Genomic DNA, 11851 nt, shown 5'->3' with positions numbered 1-11851 from the left:
TTTAAGAATTTTTTTGTCTTTAGTATAAGATACTTAATAATATATTAATTACTTTTTTTTTTCTAATATTACCTATATTTAAACTCATTAATTATGAGAGAGAATGTAATATAAATTTAAATTTTTTATTTAAATAAAGGAAAAATTGGAAGGTTATTACATTATTTTGAAAAAAATTAATAACTTAACCACCTCTCATCAATTTTGGTCACATAATTAAAAGTGTTTTATAATAAAGATACGTGGAGTATATTATTAAAATATATGGTATACATCATCATCATCATCATCATTCTGAATTTTCAAGTTAACTAATAATAATTAAAGTTAAGTTTTTTAATGTTAGAATGTTTAGTACATTATTTTTAAATATTTAAAGAGAAAATTACAAAATTTAGAACACCGAATATTCAAGTGACTAGTTAGAAGGTAAAAATGCGTTGATTATTATTTATTATTTATTATATTTTGTTACACCCTTGCCCCTTCTTCGTTACACCCAGTTCACTCGACGGGCCCACTCGTATATAGAGAGAAACAATCACTTCTTTTTGACCGCCAAACCCCTCTATGTTCCTTCTTCCCCAAATTTGAACCAATTCGTCTCTCTCTCTTCTCACGGCGACTGTAGGTCTGATGATAAAGTAACACTAAAACTTCCTAAAGAAAGGCAAGCAGGCTCCTCTGTAACTTCGAATCCAAAGGAGAAGCAGAACAGATAAACAAAGTGGGGAAAAAAAAACTGCGAGAAACGAAACCGACTAGACATGTTCTCATTATTTAACAAGGGAAAAGACAATTTCGCCGATGCTTCATCAACATTCCCGGCGGCGACGTCCTCGTCGTCACCATCTGTGCCCCCAGTGACTGGCCCGGCGAGGCCAATACGGTTGGTCTATTGTGACGAGAAGGGAAAGTTTCGGATGGATCCGGAAGCCGTCGCAACTCTTCAGCTTGTGAAAGAGCCTATTGGCGTGGTGTCTGTTTGCGGACGGGCTCGCCAAGGCAAAAGCTTTATCTTAAATCAGGTAATTTTTCGGCCCACGAAATGGAATTTTAGCGAGGGTTTTAATTTTTTTGGTGGAAGTGGAAGTTTAGGGTTCATTTTTGCAGGCGCGGTTTGATTAGGGTTTTGAAGGGTTTTTTCATTGAGTTGAAGGATTGAATATTGGATATCTGGAGATTGCTGTTGTGTTTCTGCTTGAGATCACTTTTACTTGACTAAATTGTTGTTGAATGGTTCGGAAACCATTCTTGCCTAACTAATACCACACTAGACATTATATTTGAGATTTGGGGCTAGTAGGAATTTTTTCTTATTTATGTGCGACAATTACCTTGAGAAGTGTGAATAAATAGTTTATCTCTGACTATTAGATGCAGAATTTTGGGGCTCATCTGTAGCATGTAATGGTTTGAAAGAGAAAGGCACTCTTGGAACCTTTTTTTGTGCCATCTAACTCTACTTGACTGGATATGTTTTAAAAGACAGTGAATTAAAATGTAACTGAAGAGAAGTGAATATGATAGGTTGAGAGCATATGCTGTAGCTAGTAAGGTAGATAGGTCATATGTTTTAAGTGTTGGTAAATTTGTGATTTGAAGTTTTGTCTGGTGTAGGTGTTCTTCTTCATAATTCATGTACAATTTCTTAGCTTATTTATTAAAGACATCTTTTGTGCGCAAGAAATTTTATGTCAGGGGTGGTGGGAATGCCAAATTGTGTTTTTTGCTTGTAGCTAAAATTTAAAATCCTGATGGACCTGATCAAGTAGTTTCTCCAGGAGAATGGTTGATTGTTTTGATGGCGTAGGTGTAAGGGACTGCAATATTACTCTCTTTGGGATTCTGTAGTGTAAGATGTAAAGAAGGGTGCACCCGCATGCAAATGCACACACACACGCAAATGCACACATCCTTGTATAGTTTGTGAATATGAAACATAGTAGTCATATACTCATATTTGAGTGTTTTCTCTCTGGAGAAAAAGTATTCTGGATCTAGAAGAGGAGAGGAACAAGCTTGATTGGGAAGGAAGCCTCAAACTGAAAACTCACTCGTTGAAACTCCTTGGTTCATGCTGATGGCTTATTATTAGATTAAATCCCATATTTAAGTTTTTCTATGCTTTAGGTGTAGACATGCAGTCTTTGGAAGACTATATGGATACTTTTAACAATGAAATGGTTCTGTTAGATCAATTTATGTTTCTTTTCCTTGGTAACTTGGTTCATAGGGAAAAGTAATCAGAAAAAAAGTATACATAGCAAAGTATTATTGATTTATCGACTTATACACTATCTAATAAAGAATTTGATTGTCATTAACTTGGTTGCTTCAATAGCTTGTAAATTTCCTTTTATAATTTCATTGTAGACGATTTTTAGGATTTTATTTTGCCTTTACATTCTTTTTTGAAGGTTATTCCCCATATATTTAAGTTAGATGAATCACTATCATTCATGGCTAAAGAAATCTCTTGGTAGCAATTCATAGCACCCAGTTTTTCGTGATTTGATGGAAAACATTTTTGATTCATGGGCGAATTGTTTCATGGCTGGAATTGGTAGAACAGTAACTTTAATTGTGTAAGTTGTGCTAGGAATTGCAAATTGTGCGTATCAATGATTCAAAACAACCATTTTTCTGTTGGTTTGCATGGTTTGTAAATGATTTGATGGACCTGAATTCCAAATATCATTTTCAGCCCTCTTCTGTTGGGTAGCCATGAAGGAAAATTTTCCATCTAGAAAGTGATTGGTTTCACTTCTTTGGCTAACCATCTCTAGTATCTGGCCATATTTTATGCATGTGGTTCCTAGAGTTGCTAATTTGGAGTTTGGATTCATTCTGCCTTCAACTTAAAGTGTACCAGGTGACGGATAAAAATTTTGGTGATAGTGATGACATTTCTCTTAGTTAATTGGGGAATAATTAGTTTTGGACTTGGTTAATGTTGAATAATGAGTTTTTGTTGTTGTTATTATTGTTTTATAATAGATTATTTAAGATTTTGTGGAGCTTATGTTTAGTCTTTTTTTCCTCATTTGGTTTCAATCTCAGTTCCTCTCTGATATTTGTAAGTAGGCCTTATCTAATGGGCAATCAGATGCTATTGAATTTCATTTGTAGTTTTCATGACTCTTCATCTACTAATTAGTAAGTCATGCTTAGGAAGGGTCTTTGACGCCTCATCTTAGCACCTTAGGTGGTGAGGTGGGTGTCTTTGACTGCACCGGTCTTGACATAAGAAAATGAGGCCATGTTATTGTATTTGAACTTCATGCCTTGCATATTTATATTTGCAGCTTTTAGGGAAGAGTAGTGGATTCCAAGTAGCATCAACACATCGGCCATGTACCAAAGGTCTCTGGTTATGGAGTGCACCTTTGAAGAGAACTGCACTTGATGGAACAGAGTACAACCTCCTGCTATTAGACAGTGAAGGAATAGATGCCTATGATCAAACGGTCAGATTTTTAGTGTTCCAAGTGATAGATATGTGCTTTTTTGCACTGTTGTATACTCCCTCCGTTTTTTATTGTTAGAGAAACTATCATTTTTACTTGTATTTTTTTATAAGCAAAATCACCCATTTCAATAAGCATTTATTGCACATTTCCTAAATCACCCTTCATAATTTACATTAACGAGAAATTATTAATGTATGCTTATGTTGATCAACACATATCATTTTAGTCCAATTTTTTTATTTTCAAACATCATTATAGTTGACTGACTTTTTTAAACTGTGTGATACAGTTTTTTTCCTCTTATATATAGAAACGGAGGGAGTATCATTTTGGTTTTTTAATTTGATACAGTCTAAAATTTGATGCTCGCTGTTGTGGTAATACTGTTATATTTGGTTTCTTGTTTACAAAGTGTCATCTCTTTCTAATTATTCTTATTTGACTTGTGCAAACTTTTTGCCCCTTTGGTATTATACAGGGAACATACAGCACCCAGATATTTTCATTAGCTGTGCTTTTGTCTAGCATGTTCATTTATAACCAGGTTTGAACCAGTTTTGATACTAGATGTTCAGTTTCTTGGTCTATTGCTTGATGTAGGATTTTGCTCCCATTTCTGTTCACTTCTATATTTCATGCTGAAATGTTTCTGTTGCTCAGATGGGTGGTATTGATGAAGCTGCCCTGGATCGTCTTTCTCTTGTCACTCAAATGACAAAGCACATTCGTGTTAGAGCATCTGGAGGAAGGACTTCTGCATCTGAACTTGGGCAGTTTTCCCCAATTTTTGTTTGGCTCCTTAGGGTGAGATTCTTGAAGTCTTTTTTGTTAGTGTTTGCTGTCAGATAAGCTGAAAATATGAAGTTTTGAAGTTTGATGGTATTGGTTTTGTAGAATAGTTTAACTATTTTATTTCTTTTTGTGCTTTCTTGCTTGCAGGATTTCTATTTGGACTTAAGTGAAGATAACAGAAAAATAACTCCTCGTGACTATCTGGAACTTGCTTTGAGGCCTGTCCAAGGGAGTGGAAAAGATATAGCTTCTAAAAATGAGGTATTTTTCAGCTTTTTTCCTAGTTTTCTGGTTGCATGAAGCTATATCACAAATATTTCTGGGTTCAAGTGTTGAACAAGATATTGAGCTGGATATATAACTTTAGAATCTCTATCTCTCTCTGGATGGAGGGAGTTAAGATGGATTCTGACCCATTGTGGGGCACCAGCTGGAAGCTTGCTTTTTCTTGGGTTGATATTGACATCTAATAAATTAGCGCTGCTTAGCCAGATTGTTGGCCCTTGATGTAGTCTTTTTTCTTTTAAATATTCTGTTTCTGTTTCTGTTTCTGTTTTTTTTTTCTTTAATTTTTTTTTTTTGGACAAGTTGTGGTACTCTTAGTAGAGGCACATCTGGTCCAGATGGACATGACCCTGCCCTGTCTAGTCACCTTTATTATGGTGCCATGATGTGGTGTCAAATTCTTTATCTTTCCCCCCTTATAATCGCTTTGACATTTAGATGATATTTTTTTTAACTGAACTAATGCATCATGGAGGAGGAAAATAGTCTGAATTTTATTTGTATTTTTTTTTGTGAATTGTGTGTCATTATAGGGATTTCACGATTTTTTGTTTTACTAAGGAGTTTAATTTAGGTTTGACCATTTGAGTCTTGGTATATATTATTAGCTAAGTGTTTATAGTGATTGTTTTCTAAAGCTCTTAAAGAATGTTGGGAAGTGTGCTTTGTTTTATTTATTATTGCTAATTATCTGTTAATATCAATCACAAGATTCGGGATTCTATTCGCGCTTTATTCCCAGAAAGGGAATGCTTCACCCTGGTGCGACCATTGAATAATGAAAGTGATTTGCAGCGACTTGATCAAATATCGGTTAGTAACCTGCCAGTTTTTTTGCAAGTTATTTTTTTTCCTTTGGTTTTATAATATAATGCCTAATTATATGCTAAAATTTTATCTTCAATATGCAGTTGAACAAATTAAGGCCTGAATTCCGATCTGGTCTTGATGCATTGATGAAATTTGTTTTTGAAAAAACAAGGGCAAAACAAGTTGGGGCAACCATGATGACAGGTCCTGTGCTGGTTGGCATTACTCAATCTTATCTGGATGCTATAAATCAGGGTGCTGTGCCTACTATTTCTTCCTCTTGGCAGGTTAGAAGTATACTTCTAGATAAAATTGTTAATTTACATGTCTTCTCATTTCAATTAAGCTTTTGCTTTCATTTTGAGTACTGTGCATTAGTAATTTATTTCTCATCCTTTCAAACGTACAAAACTTGGTGGAGGTTCACATGAATTTTTAGTGGTGAAATATTTACTACAATCATTTTTGTTTCATACCAAGTATAATCAATCTATCAATGGAATGAGAAACTTAACATTATCCTGGTTATATGACCCTATATAAACATGGCTTAGTGTTACATAGTGTTGAAACATTTATTAGATTTGACATTCTTTGTCGTTTTTGTCTGCTAGTCATTAATTGCTGGTTTATGCAGAGTGTTGAAGAAGCTGAGTGTCATAGGGCATATGATTCTGCTACTGAAATTTATATGTCTTCTTTTGATCGTTCAAAGCCACCTGAGGAAGTGAGTAATCCATATTCATGAATGTGGATTGTTTGTATCCTTTCCTTTTCTAATTATAATGACTGCAGGTTGCTTTGAGAGAAGCACATGAAGAAGCAGTTCAGAAGTCAATGGATGCCTTTAATGAGAGTGCTGTAGGGATTGGTTCTGCAAGGAAGAAGTACGAGGGTCTTCTGCATAAATTCTTTAAAAAAGCTTACGAGGTATTGGATATTTAAAATTAGCTGTTTGTGGCTCATTATTGGCTCAATGGTTATTTTAAACCTTATACTAAGGGGTTTCTTCTAGTCTGCAACCAGAATGTTAATTATTGCATGCACATATTGTATCTGTCTCATATTTGAATAGTTGCTATTTCAAAACATCTAGTGGCTGAGTTTCTGTTTATGCACAATTTGAATATCAAACATATTACAGTATTTTTCTAAAATTTCTAGAGGGCTGATATGGTCTCATGTTCCAAGTGGGATTTTCCTGATTACATAGTGAATCTATTTTTCTTTCAGCTATGTACAATGTTCTGCTTTTAGTTTACTCACTCTGGCCCTCAAGTTTTTGGTAGTTTCAGGTTTATATTTTTTCGTTTTACCTACTGGTTCAATATGTTCTATTCGGTTATGTTTATGTTCAGTATTCTTTTTGGTTTTAACTGTGTATTTATCGACAAGAGTAAAGTAGCGCCCATTTATGGTAAGGATCTTTTTGGTGACTTTCTTTTAACTTTGTATTATTAACCAGCACAATTTAGAACTCATGTTATGGTGTATATTGTAGAACTGATCAATTGCCTTTTAACCAGGATTATAAAAGGAATGCATTCATGGAGGCTGATATTCGATGCTCAAATGCCATACAGAGTATGGAAAAGAGGCTCAGGGCAGCTTGTCATGCTTCAGAGGCAAGCATAGATAATGTTGTGAAGGTAATTGTTGAGATTAAAAACGTTCTTTTAAAAATCAAACTGTTCATTGAACTGGACAAGCCAGTGGTTCAAGGGATAATGGTTGGATCAATTATAATTAATTTAATATATTTTTGATGCTATATGTTAAATATGACTTTAGAGGTAATATTTTATAAAATATTAATTTACAAAAATATTATCAGTATAGAAAAATTGGAAGGCAAGGTGAGAGCTTGCCTTTTCTTCGATTTAGCAAAAATATTATTATAATTTGAGAAAATTAATAAATCTATTACAGTTTAAACAATAAAAAGAAAATAATTTTTAGATGTAATATTTATATAATTATTTTAAGATTTATAATTTTATACTATAGATGCATATTTCTTGCACATCCTCCACTGGTTTCTTTTTCATTGCTCAAAATGTATATTTATGCATAAGTATAGCTTATAAACATGATTTAAACTGGTTCAACATAAAAAGTTTAAAGTCTGACTGGTTCAAACCGGTTCTCATTTCATTGATATTCTGCCCGGTTCAACTGGTTCAGGACTTTTTTGAACTGGTTCCTGGTTTTAACCCCATTATTGGACTGATCACTAGGTCGGTTCCTGGTTCAACTTGTTGAATTGGCTGTGGTATGGTCTGGTTTTTTAAATATTGATTGAAAGAGAACTTATTCATGCATATTTTATGGTCCTCCCTTTTGCATCAAAAGGCTGCCTTGTTGAACAAACAGCTGCATTTGATATTGAATGTGGGATGCAGGTTCTTGATGCTCTTCTTTCTGAATATGAAACATCAGTGCAAGGTCCAGGGAAGTGGCAAAAACTTGCTGTCTTTTTACAACAAAGGTTTGTGGAGCTATTTTTTATGCCATGTTTTATTTCATCCGACTCTTTCTAATTTACATGTTGTTGACACCAGTTTTGAGGGCCCGATTCTGGACCTTGTCAAGAAACTGATTGATAAAGTTGGATCAGAGATGAGTACTCTTCAGACAAGATACAGGATGATTGAAGATAACATGGCCTTGCTCAAGAAGCGGTTGGAAGCCTGTGAGAGTCAAAAGTCCGAATACATCAATCGCTATGAAGATGCCATCAATGATAAGAAGAAGCTTTCTGATGAATATATGAATCGCATTACTGATCTGCAGGCAAATCGTCGCTCATTAGAAGAGAGATATTCTAGCTTATCAAAAACCTTGGACTCTACCAAGCAAGAAGCCATGGATTGGAAAAGGAATATGAACAAGCCATGTCAAGGCAGAAAGCTGAGGTAGATCAAGCTAGTTCTGAAGTAGCAGCCCTCAAATCCCAAAGCAAAGCTGCGCAGGCAAGGTTGGAAGCAGCAAGGGAACAAGCACAGTCTGCCCAAGAGGAGGCTGAGGAGTGGAAACGGAAGTATGATATTGCTGTTAGAGAAGCAAAAGCTGCTTTGGCGAAGGCAGCAACTGTTCAGGAACGCACAAACAAGCAAACACAGTTGAGGGAAGATGCTCTAAGAGAAGAATTCGCCAGCATTTTGGCTGAAAAAGTGAGCTCTCCTCTTTTATTCCTTTACATTTCTTTTGCAAACATTTATTTGCCTTGTATTGCTGGCATATGGAGATTGCTACGTTAAAGTTAGGATCCCTGGTTTCTGCTTATCAGTTGTCCATATTCTGCATGCAATGCCAAATGCTGTTTCCAATATATGATTTGTTCTGCCTTCACTGACTATGCAGGAGGAAGAAATAAAGGAGAAGCGTGCCAAAATTGAGTATGCTGAGCAGTGTTTGGCAACTTTGAAGGTAGATCTGAAGGTGAGATTCTAAGATTAAGTTGTTCAAAGAAAATCTGTCGATTTCTTCTTGCACTTAGTTTCTTGAGTATGCCAGAGCATTCTTAAGTATGCCAGAGCACTAGGGGGGTTCTCTGTAACTTTAAGTTTTATGTTTCCTGAGGTGATATGAACAAAGATAACAGGGAGATAAGGCATGAAAACATGTACAAGTTGTCAATGGTGATGTACATAATGACCTCTGAACTTTATTAAGACTGCTCAAATTACTTGTACTATGGTTGCATTACTTTCTTAAACTATAAGACTTCCTTAGATCATTAATATCTCGCTCTGGGTTGCACTAGAAGTAATTTTTACTGGCGTATATGAATCCTTAGTTATCCTACTCAGCTTGAAGCTCACTGATGTTCTAACTTATTACAAATGAAAACAAATGAAACCCAAAAAGTTCAGTAATTTGCTTTGTTGGGCCATTGTTCAATTACCTTGGGGACTGGTTTGGGTATTAAGAGTTTGAATTCTTTTAGTGTACTTTATCAAGGCTTTAACCGGAAATTATAGGTGCTTTCTTTAAATGAAACAGGCATTGTTTTGGTGCTTCAAGCCTTTGCATAGAGATTTCTAATATGATTTGTTCAGATGGGCCATCTTTGTGCCTTTGGAGATTGAATTGCGTATCTGGCTGGCTGTTTGTGCAGGCTGCTGAGTCAAAGATAAGGAGTTATGATGCTGAAATATCATCAGTGAGGTCTGAATTAAAAGAATTGACTGAGAAGCTGGAAACCGCAAATTCTAGGGCCCAAAGATATGAGAAGGATGCAATGGTATTTCAGCAGGAGAGGATTCATCTGGAGCAAAAGTACGAATCTGAGTTTGCAAGATTTGCAGAGGTCCAAGAAAGGTGTAGAAATGCTGAAAAAGAAGCTGCAAGGGCTGTTGAAGTGGCCGACAAAGCACGGGCTGAAGCAGGAATGGCTCAGAAAGAGAAAAGTGAGATGCAGAGGCTGGCTATGGAGAGACTGTCGCAAATTGAGAGGGCTGAAAGGAAGATTGAAAATTTAGGAAGGCAGAAGGAAGTTTTGGAAGCTGAGTTGCAGAGAATAAGGGAGTCGGAGAAGGATGCACTTTCTAGAGTCGCAGAGCTAGAAGAAAGGGTGGAACAAAGAGAGAAGCAAATAGATTCACTTTTGGATTCAAACGATGCAGAGAGGAAGAGTAATGTTCAGATTCTTCAAAATCTTCTGGAAACTGAGCGCACAGCACATGCGGAAGCAAGTAACAGGGCAGAGGGGCTCTCTCTCCAGCTACAGTCTGCACAAGCAAAGATTGATTCTCTCCATCAAGAGTTGACCAAGTATAGACTCAACGAAACGGCATTAGACAGTAAGCTCAAAACTACTTCCCATGGTAAGCGCTTGCGTGCGGATGGTGAAATTGGTGTAGAATCTGTTCAAGACATGGATGTGAGCCCAAGAATTATGAGGGGAAGTAAGAGATCGAAGAGCACTTCCAGCCCTATCAGGTACACACATCCAGAAGATGGTGGTTCCGTCTTTGAGGGCGATGACAACAATCACAGTCAGCAAACAAATGAAGATGATTACAAGAAATTCACAGTCCTGAAGCTTAAGCAAGAGTTGACAAAGCTCAACTATGGTGATCAATTACTTCAGTTGAAGAATCCCACCAAGAAAGATATTCTTGCCCTTTATGAGAAATGTGTTCTTCAAAAGTCGTAGTAGCATTTGTGAAGGCCTTGTACAACTGAAGATTTCTAACCCCAAGAAACAAGTCTTAACATTTAGGTCTTGTGTAGGGTTGTGATGCATATAACCATCTCCGGTAGCTGACATTGGTATAGGCCTATATAAATTTCTTTCGATGGTATAGTTGAGATTTAGGACTAGGAATGCTGTGTCAATATAGTTATGTTTGAGTGCTCATCCATTCTGGGTTTGTTAAATTGGGTTTGCTTCCATTGAATCGTACTATTGGCCATGGAAAATTTTTTTTAATGGTCTGATGTTTTCATCTTGTGGAGTGCTTAGTGCTTAAGTAGGCTGTATTTACGTGAAGTGTGTATTGTATATTTGTAGTGGTTTGGAGATAAGGTGTTAAATACTCGTTATGACTGTCAATTGTGCCCCCAACCAGAAGCCTGTTTACTGATTCTTTTGTGTAACCTGTATGACTGTACATCTTTATATTACTGCAACTGCTGTATATCAGTTGTGATGATGTTAGAAAAAACTGCTGTTTTTTTTTTCTTTATTATTTTTTGATTTAAATTTAACTAAATGATATCCAGTGTTATAGAATCAGAGTTGATCTTCCCCTATGACAAGTTGCGTGCTTTTGATCTTGTTTAACTGGAAGTGTTTTTATGCTGGATCCAAATTTGTTGGTTCATTATGTTTGATTTTAGGTTAAAGTGTGTTTTTAGCTATATAATTTTACAAAAAAATTTAGTTTAGTCTTTTAATGTTATAAATGTCTTTTTAATCTTCATTTTAATATAGTTTTAAATGATTATTTTTTGTGTCGATTATTGTTATTTTAAAAAATTAAATGTAATATGTTAAAATTTGAGAATGTTAATATTAAAATGTTTAATGTAAGAATTTTGTGGATGAGACTATGATGTTAGTGATTATATAAAATTAAAACACAAACAAAACTGTGTAGAGTTAAAGATTAAAAGTGAATTTTAGCCTTGATTTTATTTTGATTGAGATTGGAACATTGATTTTAATTACTTGAGTGAAACATTAATAATGAATTGCCACATTAATCTGGGGGGGGGGGGGTGTCAAGTTAGATGGAAGGAATTCTTATGAGTTCGGTACACTGTCATTCATGTTTTATTATAGATATTTTATTATAAAAATAAAGTTATAAAAAATAATTATACATAAGATTTTATTTAATTGAATTGGTATAATTTTATTAAATAAAACATGAATGACATGATCTATCAGGTTCAAGTAGGAATTTTTTGTTAGATGGAACTCGCTGCATAATCATAACGTATTTTCTCTGGCAAAAATATAAAAGGTGACATTTTTTTCA

At 35.2% G+C, this 11851-nt stretch overlaps 1 protein-coding gene across 1 annotated transcript; it reads left to right on the top strand.

Annotated features, from left to right (window-relative positions):
• Positions 1 to 571: 571 nt before the first annotated feature.
• Positions 572 to 10951, top strand: LOC129285953 (uncharacterized). Its single transcript, XM_054921950.1, is given in 15 exon segments — positions 572 to 1028; positions 3309 to 3470; positions 3952 to 4017; positions 4134 to 4277; positions 4413 to 4526; positions 5262 to 5363; positions 5462 to 5647; positions 5998 to 6087; positions 6156 to 6290; positions 6887 to 7009; positions 7763 to 7848; positions 7922 to 8232; positions 8235 to 8533; positions 8724 to 8801; positions 9481 to 10951. Coding segments are annotated over 15 exon segments (3198 nt in total). The 5' UTR covers positions 572 to 767; the 3' UTR covers positions 10522 to 10951.
• Positions 10952 to 11851: the final 900 nt, after the last annotated feature.

The sequence above is a fragment of the Prosopis cineraria genome, unplaced genomic scaffold (assembly GCF_029017545.1).
Source record: "Prosopis cineraria cultivar Desert tree isolate PC_DT_omini unplaced genomic scaffold, ASM2901754v1 PC11, whole genome shotgun sequence".
Taxonomy (NCBI): Eukaryota; Viridiplantae; Streptophyta; class Magnoliopsida; order Fabales; family Fabaceae; genus Prosopis; species Prosopis cineraria.
This window is presented reverse-complemented; position numbering and strand designations above follow the sequence as displayed.